This window comes from Erpetoichthys calabaricus, chromosome 1, assembly GCF_900747795.2.
Source record: "Erpetoichthys calabaricus chromosome 1, fErpCal1.3, whole genome shotgun sequence".
In the NCBI taxonomy this organism is placed as follows: domain Eukaryota; kingdom Metazoa; phylum Chordata; class Cladistia; order Polypteriformes; family Polypteridae; genus Erpetoichthys; species Erpetoichthys calabaricus.
In genome coordinates, this window is record NC_041394.2 from 178712541 (window position 1) to 178727015 (window position 14475).

At 40.2% G+C, this 14475-nt stretch overlaps 2 protein-coding genes across 6 annotated transcripts in view; both read right to left on the minus strand.

Moving 5' to 3' along the window:
* The window catches only part of LOC114657406 (probable polypeptide N-acetylgalactosaminyltransferase 8), a 526476-nt gene that overhangs the window by 176289 nt on the left and 335712 nt on the right, over positions 1-14475 (minus strand). The window lies entirely within an intron of this gene.
* The window catches only part of LOC114657413 (probable polypeptide N-acetylgalactosaminyltransferase 8), an 83224-nt gene that overhangs the window by 55117 nt on the left and 13632 nt on the right, over positions 1-14475 (minus strand). For both annotated transcript variants that reach the window (XM_051930779.1, XM_051930785.1), the window contains exon 2: positions 4443-4710. In XM_051930779.1, coding sequence (XP_051786739.1) covers positions 4443-4710 — 268 coding nt within the window. The remainder of the gene's footprint in view (positions 1-4442; positions 4711-14475) is intronic.

Below are 14475 nucleotides of genomic sequence, written 5' to 3' on the forward strand. Positions count from 1 at the left end.
ACTTGCAATGAGTCTATTACAGCGCTCTGGAGGAATTTTGGCCCACTCATCTTTGCAAAATTGTTGTAATTCAGCTTTATTTGAGGGTTTTCTAGCATGAACCGCCTTTTTAAGGTCATGCCATAGCATCTCAATTGGATTCAGGTCAAGACTTTGACTAGGCCACTCCAAAATCTTCATTTTGTTTTTCTTCAGCCATTCAGAGGTGGATTTGCTGGTGTGTTTTGGGTCATTGTCCTGTTGCAGCACCCAAGATCGCTTCAGCTTGAGTTGACGAACAGATGGCCGGACATTCTCCTTCAGGATTTTTTGGTAGACAGTAGAATTCATGGTTCCATCTATCACAGCAAGCCTTCCAGGTCCTGAAGCAGCAAAACAACCCCAGACCATCACACTACCACCACCATATTTTACTGTTGGTATGATGTTCTTTTTCTGAAATGCTGTGTTCCTTTTACGTCAGATGTAATGGGACATTTGCCTTCCAAAAAGTTCAACTTTTGTCTCATCAGTCCACAAGGTATTTTCCCAAAATTCTTGGCAATCATTGAGATGTTTCTTAGCAAAATTGAGACGAGCCCTAATGTTCTTTTTGCTTAACAGTGGTTTGCGTCTTGGAAATCTGCCATGCAGGCCGTTTTTGCCCAGTCTCTTTCTTATGGTGGAGTTGTGAACACTGACCTTAATTGAGGCAAGTGAGGCCTGCAGTTCTTTAGACGTTGTCCTGGGGTCTCTTGTGACCTCTCGGATGAGTCGTCTCTGCGCTCTTGGGGTAATTTTGGTCGGCCGGCCACTCCTGGGAAGGTTCACCACTGTTCCATGTTTTTGCCATTTGTGGATAATGGCTCTCACTGTGGTTCGCTGGAGTCCCAAAGCTTTAGAAATGGCTTTATAACGTTTACCAGACTGATAGATCTCAATTACTTCTGTTCTCATTTGTTCCTGAATTTCTTTGGATCTTGGCATGATGTCTAGCTTTTGAGGTGCTTTTGGTCTACTTCTCTGTGTCAGGCAGCTCCTATTTAAGTGATTTCTTGATTGAAACAGGTGTGGCAGTAATCAGGCCTGGGGGTGGCTACGGAAATTGAACTCAGGTGTGATACACCACAGTTAGGTTATTTTTTAACAAGGGGGCAATTACTTTTTCACACAGGGCCATGTAGGTTTGGATTTTTTTTCTCCCTAAATAATAAAAACCATCATTTAAAAACTGCATTTTGTGTTTACTTGTGTTATATTTGACTAATGGTTAAATGTGTTTGATGATCAGAAACATTTTGTGTGACAAACATGCAAAAGAATAAGAAATCAGGAAGGGGGCAAATAGTTTTTCACACCACTGTATATAAGAGCAATCAACTACCAAATCCAACCTGAACTTGTATATATTTTGTACTGCTTGAGAAGAGTAAGAAGAAGCCAACAGAATAGGGAATACTGCCTGTACCCAAGGAGGCCACTTGCTAACAATGTATTCTATGAGCTTCACCTAACTTTTCTTCATCCACTTCACATCTCATTTTTCTATGCATCTTACCACCTTCTCTCTTTATCCTGTGCAGGACAGCTGCCCTTTTTTACTCACCGTCATCCCTATTTCTCTGCGCAATTACAGCCTTGGCTTGTAAATGAAGTGTCCTTTGTTAGCAGATGCCTACTGAATTAGATGTACCATGTTAAATGTAACTTTCAGCTTTTTAACTGAATGGGAAATAATGCTTTTGTTAATAAATGAGTGAGTTAATGAGTCAGTCAACTGTGCAAGATAGATAGATAGATAGATAGATAGATAGATAGATAGATAGATAGATAGATAGATAGATAGATAGATAGATAGATAGATAGATAGATAGATAGATAGATAGATAGATAGATAGATAGATAGATAGATAGATAGATCAAAAATGAGTACACGGGCAATCCTAGCACTGAGAAACGATGAAGTTAAAGGAATTAACGCCATAAATGACGATTGGTTACAATGCAAATTGGTTAAATGCGTATCAATAGAATTTGCTGAAACAGTTGGTGGTGATTGTGTGGAAGATCAACTTACAATACTGTATTCCAAAGAATATCTACAACCGTTAACACCGTCCAGTCTTCCTCTGCATGAATTACTGTAGAAAGAAGGATGTATCCAAGAAAGGTAATGTAGTCCATCTTCAGGGGATAACATTAGACACCAAAGTAGATCTTGATATGCCATTCATATTAAAACGTTAACAGTTTCTTGTTAGAATAGCTTTTGCAAAGACAATTTACAAAGCTAAGAGCCAAACATTCGAAAAAGTTGCTTTATTTAATAGAGAGAAAGAAACGAAATTCAATCACGTGCAGTTATATGTGACGTTGTCACAATGAAAGTCCAAACACAGAATCAAAATTCAATGCGATATTGATGAAAATTGAATTCAAAAAATTGTTTTTACTTAAGTTTTACAGTAAATGTATAAGTTTAAAAAGTTTTTGTGTGTTAATTTCAAAGCCAAACAGAACAAAATCGTATTACACAATGAATAACTCTAACGCAACATGAAACATAATTTACATTCAAATTATTACATTTTAATATTGTTTAATATGGTTAATTTCTCGCTGTAATGTAAAATAGTAAATTGTACATCTGCATCCCCATAAGCGAGCGGCAGAACCACAAAGAGGCCAGTGCGTAGCACAAGCACAGGGGTTGGCGAGCAAACCGAGCAGGAGAAAAGCCCCCTAGTATATATATATATATATATATATATATATATATATATATATATATATACACATATATATATATATATATATATATATATATATATATATATATATATATATATATATATGTATAAACAATGAACATATAAAACTTGTATATATACTAGGGGGGCAAGCCCCCCTGGCACCTTTGGCGCCCAACCCTCAGTTGCAGCCAGAATATTACTAAAATCTGTAAATGTACAAAAGAAAAATTATTATTTATATGTGGTTCGCTTGCCTGCGCTTCTCACCAGCCACTTCCCGTCTCTGCCGTTCACGTTGTGAAGAGGGGGGCTGAATGCACCCCAAGGAGATGCAGTCACTCCTCAGAAACCCCCTCTTAAACGGTGATACAATGGGAAACAAATACAGTTTGGTTTTTTTTTACCTCCTCTTTGGTCGATCAGCAGCTGGCTTGCTGTTGCTGCCGTGCGATCTTCATCTTGCATGGCGCTTCGAACATTTAAAAGCCTGTACAGCAGCTGTGCTACTCTTTGTCTCTTATATCCGGCCCCGGACATGGTTAAATCTTTTGGCACAAAGTCTTGTCTTGTGGGATGTGAGTTCTTGATATTTTTTAGTTTATAATTTAAAAATGGAATAAGAATCTGAAAATCTAACACAATAACATTAAAGTTTGATAAATTCTGAAGAGAATGATACCAAACATATATATGTAGGTTTTAAAATAAGCCCGATTTAAAGCGTGACAAAAAACATGACATAAAATCATTGCACAAAATCGCTGCACTTTTAGGCTTAGGATATAGAGTAGATTTTAACAGATGGCATGCAGGAACTGGCATCCCAACTAAAACTGAATAAGAATCCTTACCCAGCCAGGAGGCCGGTACAATGGAAAGACAGGGTAAGACAACTTATTCGGGTTATTTATTCCCCCAAAACGTTAGGTGTCAGTGTCCCTGGGTTAGGGTACCTCTACAGAGACCAACAGGGCACGTTGGGAACTGTAGTCCAATTGAAGAGCCCTGTTGGTTTCTGTGGGTGCCAGCATGGTGTGCTGAAGGAATTAATGGTCCCTACTTTATAAGAACTCCACTTAAACTGGAATTGCTTCAGATGGACATTCTCGTGACACCGGAAGGTACTCCCGGGTCTTGCATAAAGGAAGCAGCTATGCTTTAGTAAATTTGAGTCAGAGTCGGGAGAGAAGCTGGTCAAAACTTGCTTGGAGGAAGGAAAGAAGAGAGAAAAGGAAGAACTGGGTCTGTGCTTGTGGTTTTGAATGACCTGTGAAGGAATTTTACACAGTAAATTACTTGTTTGAACCCGGGACTTGTGTTTGTGAGATATGGTTTGGGGTGCTGCAACCCCCCCCTGCTGGTTACAATATATATGCTTATTATATACAAGGTATGTTAAAATATGTTAAAGGAAGCACAATGATTAGCACTGCTGTCCCACTACTTTCCCAGCCATGGTCACTATCTGTTGGGTGTTTGCTTGTCCTCCCCATGTATTCTAGTTTAATCACAAATACAGTATTACTCAGCTCAAGACTACATTTGTTTGTGAATCTGGGTGTGTTTGATCTTGCACTGTGTTTGACATGTCTTACTTGTTTCCTTTTACCCATCATTGGATAAACAGAGCACGTCACAATTATGCAATATAAAAAAAAACTGTTTCCAGAATTTAATGAAATAGGTTTATAAGTTCTAATGATGTTATACCTGGGATCTCTGGTTTCAGGGATATCCCTGTTGAGTGGAAGTCTGTCACTCAGAAATGCATTATATCCATATCTTTGATACAAATCTTCTGCTTTCTTCTGTTCTTCCTCAGATAAATCATCTCCCCACTCTTTAAACAATCGTGAATTGGGGAAAAGCTTCTTTATCACTTTTGGTTCATTGTTTGCTTCTTTTTTGACTTCTCTTTTCTCAATTATGCTTTGTTTTTTCACATTCATTACATCTGGTATGTTCAGGTGCTTCATCTCTAATGAATGAGAATAGAAACAATGTGTCAGATTCCCAGTATATGCAGTATATACAATTATTTACAAATTACAGGAACAAGTTGAGGAAGTCAATCTACAGACATATAGTAATAGTGGTAAATAATATGCTGTGTGTGGTTAAGAGTTTTTGAAAGGGACAATTCCCCCAAATAAAATGAGGTGGTTTCAGTTGGACATATAACTAGAAATATTAATGGAACCACTCAGATGGATACAGTGAAGAATACGACTATCAGGTCTGAGCTCCACGCTGACCCTCCCTTCACATGCTGCTTGTTTTTGTCAATTTCTATCCATTTGTGTGACCAGTGCCCATTAATCATTAAACATTCAGGAGACAGAAGAGAGGAGGGAATAAACAAACAGAGAAAAAAAGTCCTGTAACATTCTGTCATATTTGCAGTGCTCAGCCATGTCTTTAAGGGGGGATCACCTGTACATTGCAAAGTAACTGCCAACAGAGCTTTGTGAATTCTATTCAGATACTTGAAAACCAGACAGACTCTCTCTAAATCTTCCAGGACTGCACATGCCATGTTGAAAGGGTAGGTTCAAATGGGCTTTTAGAGTAAAAACTGGGAAAAGGGCTGTGACAGAAACAGAGCTAGAGATAAAGCAATGTAAATACACTTACATTATGTAAACCCAGAATACCGATCAAGGGCCTTCAAAGGATGAAAACACAGTAAAGCAAGTCAGCAAAAGAGATCAAATCCTTTGTAGAAACAGTTGAGCGGAAAAATCAAAAAGCTTTTAAAGAAATAAATTTTTAGGCTTACTGTGATGGGTTTACATAGTTTTTTGTCTGATAAAGCATGAGAAAATATTGGTGGTATAGATACTGTGAAGGACAGCCGGGTCCCATGCCCGGCAGGGACGCCCCTGCTGCATCTGTTCCGGGGGAGCCACCATGGGCAGCTCAATACCTCCCCCGGGACGCTTGGTGGCAGCCTCCCTGGTGGACGATGATTCCCCAACCTGGCGCAAGGCTCCATGGGAGATGGAGTCCTCCACAGCCTGGTTGGGGGCTTGGATGGCCGCCAGGGGGAGCTGCATGGACTTTCCAGCCCAGCTGGTCAACACGTCAGCCCACCCGGAAGGTCAATTAAGACCAGGTAATCAAGCACCTGGAACGCTTCCGGGTGGGGTATAAAAAAGGCCAGCCACCACCACTCGAGAGAGCCAGAGTCGGGAGGAGGAGGACTAAGCCTGTGGAGGAGTGGTGGTGCTGAGGTGGATAGAGAGTAATTGTGAGTGTATTTGGGACTGTGTTGGGCCTGTGGGACACGGGGAAGACGTGCCCCACGGCTGAAGAAATAATAAAAGAGTCTTTATTTAAGTACGTGCCTCTGCCTGAGTCTGTGCCGGGTCGGGCGCTATATAGCGCTCTTATTACAATACATTTTAGGAATGAAGGATTTGTGTTTTTTGAGTCAGAATATTACATACTAGCAAAATACCCGCGCTTCGCAGCAGAGAAGAAGTGTGTTTAAAGAGGTTATGTAAACATATATATATATATATATACATAAACATATATACATATATACATTTATATATACATATACACATCCACATATATAAACATATATCAACATATATATATACACATACATATACACACATACATACATACACACACACATATATATATATATATATATACATATATATATATATATACATATATATAGACACATACAGACACATATATATACATATTTGTATATCTACATATATATACATATTTGTATATCTACATATATATACATATTTGTATATCTACATATATATACACATTTGTATATCTACATATATATACACATATATACATATATATACATATACATATTTGTATATCTACATATATATACACATATATACATATATATACATATACATATTTGTATATCTACATACATACACATATATCTATCTATCTATATTATATATATATATATATATATATATATATATATAGCTGATTACCCAGTGGATTCGCTCACTGAGTGCAAGAGAAAAACATAAAATGTATGTATAAAATAAGTTTAATTGCCAAATTTATTTTTCCACAAATAAAGAGCACTTACAATAACATAGAAATCAATATAAACAACATTAACATCATTATCATATGAGAATATGAAGTAATATAAAAGAACCACATTGCATATAAATATAAATTATTAAACAGTAAAATGTTCTTCTATAATACGCTACCGTGGCTATTCGTTTGTCTGTCCAGGATTGTAAATCAGCTGTAGCTCGCAAACCGTTTCACCTATTGACTTGAAATTTGGTACACATATACTACGTCAAGTGTACTATTCGCTTTCCCACACATATGAACATACATATATACACACACACATATATACATATACATACATACATAGTGCGTTGCAACACGGGCTGTGATTGTTACATGGGAGGGAGAGGACAAATCACAGCTTCCTGCTTTCTAATCGGGCTTGTGATTGCTGCTTTGACGGATGCCCAGATCCCACAGTATTTCCCCTTAGGAGAGGCGTTAGGCAAGTGTAATTGAATAGCGGTGCTGCAAGTTATTACTCTTTTTATGTTTATTTTATTTTATTGTAGAATCAACTCACAGCTGCGCGCACCAGTGCGTGCGTGGCGGATGCGTACGGCTGACGTTTTCATTGTCTACCACCTTCGCTAATTATTCTTGAGGCAGATTGAAGACTTAAGTGCCAGCTTAACTGAAAAATTAAAGAAAACATACTAAGTTTTAAAAAAAATCAGTTTTAACGGGAAAAGATGCCGACGAAAGAAGAAAGCAGCGGGACGCTAGGGTGAACAGCTGCTCATTAAGCAGCAAGCGCATCAACCTCTGAGCAAACGAATGGTAAACGTACAGAGAAAGAGGATAAATACTATGAATGGTCATGTCAAGTGTATTCACTCCACGTTATCGTGCAGTGCGCTGTTACTGGTATTTTGATAAAAGAATCTGAATAACATATAAGAAGCGTATAAATTATTAAACAGTAAAACATTAACATTTAAGAAGTAAAGATACATTGAGTACTACTGTAGTGCTTTCGGGCATAGTACATTTTTTGTTTGCCCATTACATGCATAAATGTATATATTTTTTGGTGTACCTACCGAAGAACACGCGACATGACCCGGCAGTTAAAAATTTATCGCTCCAGCAATTTTAACTCTGTTACAAAGTCATCTAATATGGTATTGCAAACGGCAGCGGGAGCGTTTCTATAAACTCAATTTAAACTTACTGTTTACACCGTGCTTTGAAGATGCATAGTATGTGACACGTGTTTCGCCGTAATTGTGGGCTCATCAGGAGTACACAGTCACTGCACTCCCTTACAGGAATCGATCCTCGGACGTAGAGGCGAAGCCCCTAACGTTGTGCCACGGCGTGTGGTTCGTTCATTTGACAGCATGTAGATCGGGGAAATTACATTGCAGGCATTCGTAGTCTGATTCACAATCTGATTGTATGAGTGGTTACCTACCAGGTAACGCTTGTGGTTGGTGAGCAAGTCGGCTAACTTGTGCCGCGGTGCCCTCTTTCAGTTGCGAAGAAGCAGATCATACAATGGTTCAAATAGTTTAATATATATAGTAAAATCACCGCGCTTCGCAGTGGCGAATATGGTATTGCAAACGGCAGCGTTTCTATAAACTTAATTTAAAGTTACGGTTTATACCGTGCTTTGTTTCATATTCTTTTCCTACCTTATCAATTGTGTAATGTGTTTTTTGAACAGGTTTCATTAATGGAAGTGATCACTCCTGCTGCGTTCAGTCACTTCACATGAGCCGCTCTCTTGTGTGATGTTGCGATGTCCACGGGTTTATTTAATGTTAGGTAAGACCCGGCAGTTAAAACTTTCTCGCTACAGCAATTTTAACTCTGTTACAAAGTGATGCAAACTGTCGTTTATACCTTGTGTCTTCTCATTAAACTTGTATCTCGCGAATATGGCATTGCAAACGGCAGCGGAAGCGTTTCTATAAAGTTAATTTAAGGTTACGCTTTACACCGTGCTTTTTTATACCTCGTGTCTTCTCATTAAACTTGTATCTCGCGAATATGGTATTGCAAACGGCAGCGGGAGCATTTGTATAAAGTTAATTTAAGGTTACGCTTTACACCGTGCTTTTTTATACCTCGTGTGTTCTCATTAAACTTGTATCTCGCGAATATGGTATTGCAAACGGCAGCGGTAGCGTTTCTATAAAGTAAATTTAGATTTACGGTTTACACCGTGCTTTTTTATACCTCGTGTCTTATGAAGATGCTTGTATGCGTCACTCACTTGCTTCTTATTGTTTCGCTGCCTTGTCAATTGTGTAATGAATGTTTTCTTCAGCGCTATTTGGGGCTCCTCCTTCTTTTCTACGTACTGAGTTCACAGTCAGTTCACGTGATTACGTGGGAGGCGTGATGACGCGACACGCAACTCAGTCTCCTACGGCCATCTTGCTGCCTTCCATTACAGTATATGGACAAAAAAGAGGTTCCAGTTATGACCATTATGCGTATAATTTTGAAATGAAACCTGCCAAACTTTTGTAAGTAAGCTGTAAGGAATGAGCCTGCCAAATTTCAGCCTTCCACCTACACGGGAAGTTGGACAATTAGTGATGAGTGAGTCAGTCAGTCAGTGAGTGAGTTAGTCAGTCAGTCAGTCAGTCAGTGAGGGCTTTGCCTTTTATTATTATAGATTACATTAGTAATATCTAGTGTTGGACTGATAAATGTACATTCATAATACCTTCCCTGAAATTAATTAGGCATAGACTACATTAAAACTATCGAAGTACTTGTGTCTCCTGTGTACTAGGTCAAGGAGCTCTGCTTCAGGAGATTATGAAGAATTTGTTAAAAACTAAAACGTAAGACCTTATTGCATTCCCCTAAGGCAGGGAAACTATTGATCAGGAGATATTATGTAAGTAAAATGTCAGGACAAAAGTCAAAACTTTTGTTTTGTTGTGGTGGCTCTGAGGCTAAGGATCTGCGCTGGTATCCAGAAGGTTGCCGGTTCGAATCCCCGTCACTGCCAAAAGAGATCCTACTCTGCTGGGCCCTTGAGCAAGACCCTTAATCTGTAATTGCTCCAGGGGCGCTGTACAATGGCTGACTCTGCGCTCTAACCCCAAGGGGTATGCGAAAACTAACAAATTTCTAATACGAGAAATAGACGAAAGACGAAATAAAGAACAAAAAAAAACCCAAATGATCAGAATACTAAACAACCAATCCCAAAATACTTGATGGGAAACATAGCCAAAATTTAGAAACTAAGGATCATTTAAACCAGGAAACAATTACAAACAGCATCTGCAAATTTTGTATCTAAAAATCCATAATTTTGGACAACCTGGAAGTGTATTATACCATTTACATTGTTGTGATGTCATCTCACATTTCACACTTACGGTCTTTGCAATATAACAATGCAGTAGCATCTAAACATAAACTGTCCACAAAATGGTGAAGCTCATAAAAAACAAAATGGCGTGGCAATATAAGGTAAAAAAAAAAAACATTAGTATGGAATGGCCCATACAGGACATCCATGTCAATTACACTTTAGTGATACTGCAGGGAACAGCTCAACAGACGTCTTTACAATTTAGATTGTATTGTACAATAATACAGAATCAATATTTGTAAGGAACAGAAATAAGTGTAGAGTAAAATGAACTGGAAATTCATTCAAATGAACAACTTAAATAATATTAAATTTTAAACTAAACAAGTTGCATAGACAGATTGGTAAAGGGGCTGTATAATGCCTCTGTCAGTTTTGACTTTTACAGATTCATTGTAAAATGTTTGTGTTTGTGTGTTCATTTCATTCTTTTCATCATCAAGCACCTGCAATTTAAAGGGCAGGGCAAACATGCTTTTAGCTATGTTTGCTTATAAATTTCTTTAAATGTGTCTATGTACATTTGCAGTTGTATGCACACTTGTGTGTCCATGTATATGTAAATAATGTATCTCAAAAACTACTTGTACAAAAATTTACCAAATCAATAGGTCTGGTCCTATAACTAATGAAAGAATTTCAGCAAATGCGAAGTGGAGGCAAGGAAAAATGTACTATTTGTTGGCTTAAGCAGTGGTATAAGCAAGAAAAGGAGTTTATGGACTGATACACCATGGTGGAAATACTTCAAAGTTCAAGTTCAGATAGTCGGAAAGTGGTCAGATATCAAAGTCCACGTGAAAAGTCCATTATGACTCAAGCGCCACCGAGAGTGGCAGCCTTTCCAGCAGCTCCGTGTACGACTTTAATTTTCTACTTCTTTTTTTTTTTTATTGATCACTCCTATCACACTATTTTATGTGGATTCGTTCCCTGGACACACTTACTTTTACAATGTGGGCATGGATTTTTACATGCCGAGACTCATCTATTCAAGTACTCAACTTAGAGCACTGAGAACAAATGCCAGTGCCGGTGTGGTTCCCTATTTACCCGACAAAGTAAGAAGGCAGTATCATGGCAGCAGAACTGGCACTAAGCTAAAAATGAAGCGGTTTGCGAGAAAGTGGCGTTTTAAGCCCTCGGTGCCTTCTGTGATTCTGGGAAATGTGAACTCAATCTCAAATAAGATCGATGAACTGGCTGCACTGGTGAAAAATGTCGGAACCTACAGAAAATGCAGTTTGTTGTGCTTTTGCGAAACGTGTCTAACTACCACCATCCCAGATGCTAACGTGGAGCCACCCGGGTTTAGCACAGTTAGCACGGACAGAGATGCAAGTACCTGCGGGAAGCACAAAGGAGGAGGACTCGCTCTCTATGTTAATACACGGTGGTGTAACTCTGGACATGTTAACGTCAAACTCTCCACTTGCTGCAGTGACATTGAACTGTTGGCTGTAAGTTTGCGTCCCTATTACTTGCCCAGAGAGTTTGGACACGTCATTGTTGTTATTGTGTACATCCCTCCTTGGAAGTTACAAACGCAGCACCCTGAGGCGCTTAGATAGATAGATAGATAGATAGATAGATAGATAGATAGATAGATAGATAGATAGATAGATAGATAGATAGATAGATAGATAGATAGATAGATAGATAGATAGATAGATAGATAGATAGATAGATAGATAGATAGATAGATAGATAGATAGATAGATAGATACTTTACTTTAATTTCCCAAGGGGAAATTCACATTCTCCAGCAGCAGCATACTGATACAAAAAAACAATATTAAATTAAAGATTGATAATAATGCAAGTAAAAACAGACAATAACTTTTTATAATGTTAACGTTTACCCCCCGGGTGGAATTGAAGAGTCGCATAGTTTGGGGGAGGAACGATCTTCTCAGTCTGTCAGTGGTGCAGGACAGTGACAGCAGTCTGTCGCTGAAGCTGTTCTTCTGTCTGGAGATGATACTGTTTAGTGGATGCAGTGAATTCTCCATAATTGATAGGAGCCTGTTGAGCGCCCGTCGCTCTGCCACAGATGTTAAACTGTCCAGCTCCATGCCAACGATAGAGCCTGTCTTCCTCACCAGTTTGTCCAGGGGTGGGGCGTCTTTCTTCTTAATGCTGCCTCCCCAGCACACCACCACGTAGAAGAGGGCGCTCACCACAACCGTCTGATAGAACATCTGCAGCATCTTATGGCAGATGTTGAAGGACGCCAGCCTTCTAAGGAAGTATAACCGGCTCTGTCCTTTCTTACACAGAGCATCAGTATTGGCAGTCCAGTCTAATTTATCATCCAGCTGCACTCCCAGGTATTTATAGGTCTGTACCATCTGCACACAGTCACCTCTGATGATCACGGGGTCCATGAGGGGTCTGGGCCTCCTAAAATCCACCACCAGCTCCTTGATTTTGCTGGTGTTCAGGTGTAGGTAGTTTGAGTCGCACCATTTAACAAAGTCATTGATTAGGTCCCTATACTCCTCCTCCTGCTCACTCCTGATGCAGCCCATGATAGCAGTGTTGTCAGCGAACTTTTGCACGTGGCAGGACTCCGAGTTGTATTGGAAGTCCGATGTATATAGGCTGAACAGGACCGGAGAAAGTACAGTCCCTTGTGGCGCTCCTGTGTTGCTGACCACAATGTCAGACGTGCAGTTCTCAAGACGCACATACTGAGGTCTGTCTGTAAGATAGTCCACGATCCATGCCACCAGGTATGAATCTACTCCCATCTCTGTCAGCTTGTCCCTAAGGAGCAGAGGTTGGATTTTGTTGAAGGCGCTAGAGAAGTCTAGAAACATAATTCTTACAGCACCACTGCCTCTGTGCAAGTGGGAGAGGGATTGGTGTAGCATATAGATGATGGCATCCTCCGCTCCCACCTTCTCCTGATATGCAAACCGCAGAGGGTTGAGAGCGTGTTGAACCTGTGGCCCCAGGTGGTGAAGCAGCAGCCTCTCCATGGTCTTCATCACATGTGATGTCAGAGCAACAGGCCGGAAGACATTCAGCTCACTAGGACGTGATACCTTTGGGACTGGGGTGATGCAAGATGTTTTCCAAAGCCTCGGGACTCTCCCCTGTTCCAGGCTCAGGTTGAAGATGCGCTGTAGAGGACTCCCCAACTCCGATGCACAGACCTTCAGCAGTCGTGGCGATACTCCATCTGGACCCTCTGCTTTGCTGGCAGTCTCCTCAGCTCTCTGCTCACCTGCGCTGTTGTAATTATGGGTGGGGATGTCTCTCCTATGCTGGTATCAGCAGAAGGATGTGTGGAGGGTGCAGTACTCCGAGGTGAGAGTGAGAGTGGGTTAGGGTGGTCAAACCTGTTAAAGAAGTTGTTCATTTGGTTTGCTCTCTTCACATCAATCTCGATGGTGGCACCCCGCTTCGAGCTGCAGCCAGTGATGATCTTCATCCCATCCCACACTTCCTTCATGCTGTTATTCTGCAACTTCTGTTCCAGCTTTCTTCTGTACTGCTCCTTCACCGCCCTGAGCTGGACTCGGAGTTCTTTCTGCACGCGCTTGAGCTCATGCTGATCACCACTTTTAAAGCCCTTTTCTTCTGGTTCAAAAGGCCCTTGATGTCACTTGTAATCCATGGCTTGTTGTTAGCATAGCAGCGTACTGTTCTTACTGGAACTACAATGTCCATACAGAAGTTGATGTAGTCAGTAGTGTAGTCAACAACCTCCTCAATGTTCTCACTATGTGATCCCTGCAGGATATCCCAGTCTGTAGTTCCAAAGCATTCTCTCAGAGCCTTCTCTGTCTCAGGGGACCACTTCCTGAATGAGCATGTGGTTTTAGGTAGGACCCTCACTCTTGGTGTGTAGTGAGGCTGAAGCAGAACCAGGTTATGATCTGCTTTCCCAAGCGCAGGCAGCGGGGTGGCACTGTATGCATCTTTAACATTTGCATACAGTAAATCAAATCTAATCGCTGGAGACTTTAACCATGTGACACTGGACAAAACATTACCTGCCTTCTCCCAGTATGTGAACTGTAACACCCGGGGAAATAAGACTATTGATTTACTAATCAATGACTTTGTTAAATGGTGCGACTCAAACCACCTACACCTGAACACCAGCAAAACCAAGGAGCTGGTGGTGGATTTTAGGAGGCCCAGACCCCTCATGGACCCCGTGATCTTCAGAGGTGACTGTGTGCAGATGGCACAGACCTATAAATACCTGGGAGTGCAGCTGGATGATAAATTAGACTGGACTGACAATACTGATGCTCTGTGTAAGAAAGGACAGAGCCGGTTATACTTCCTTAG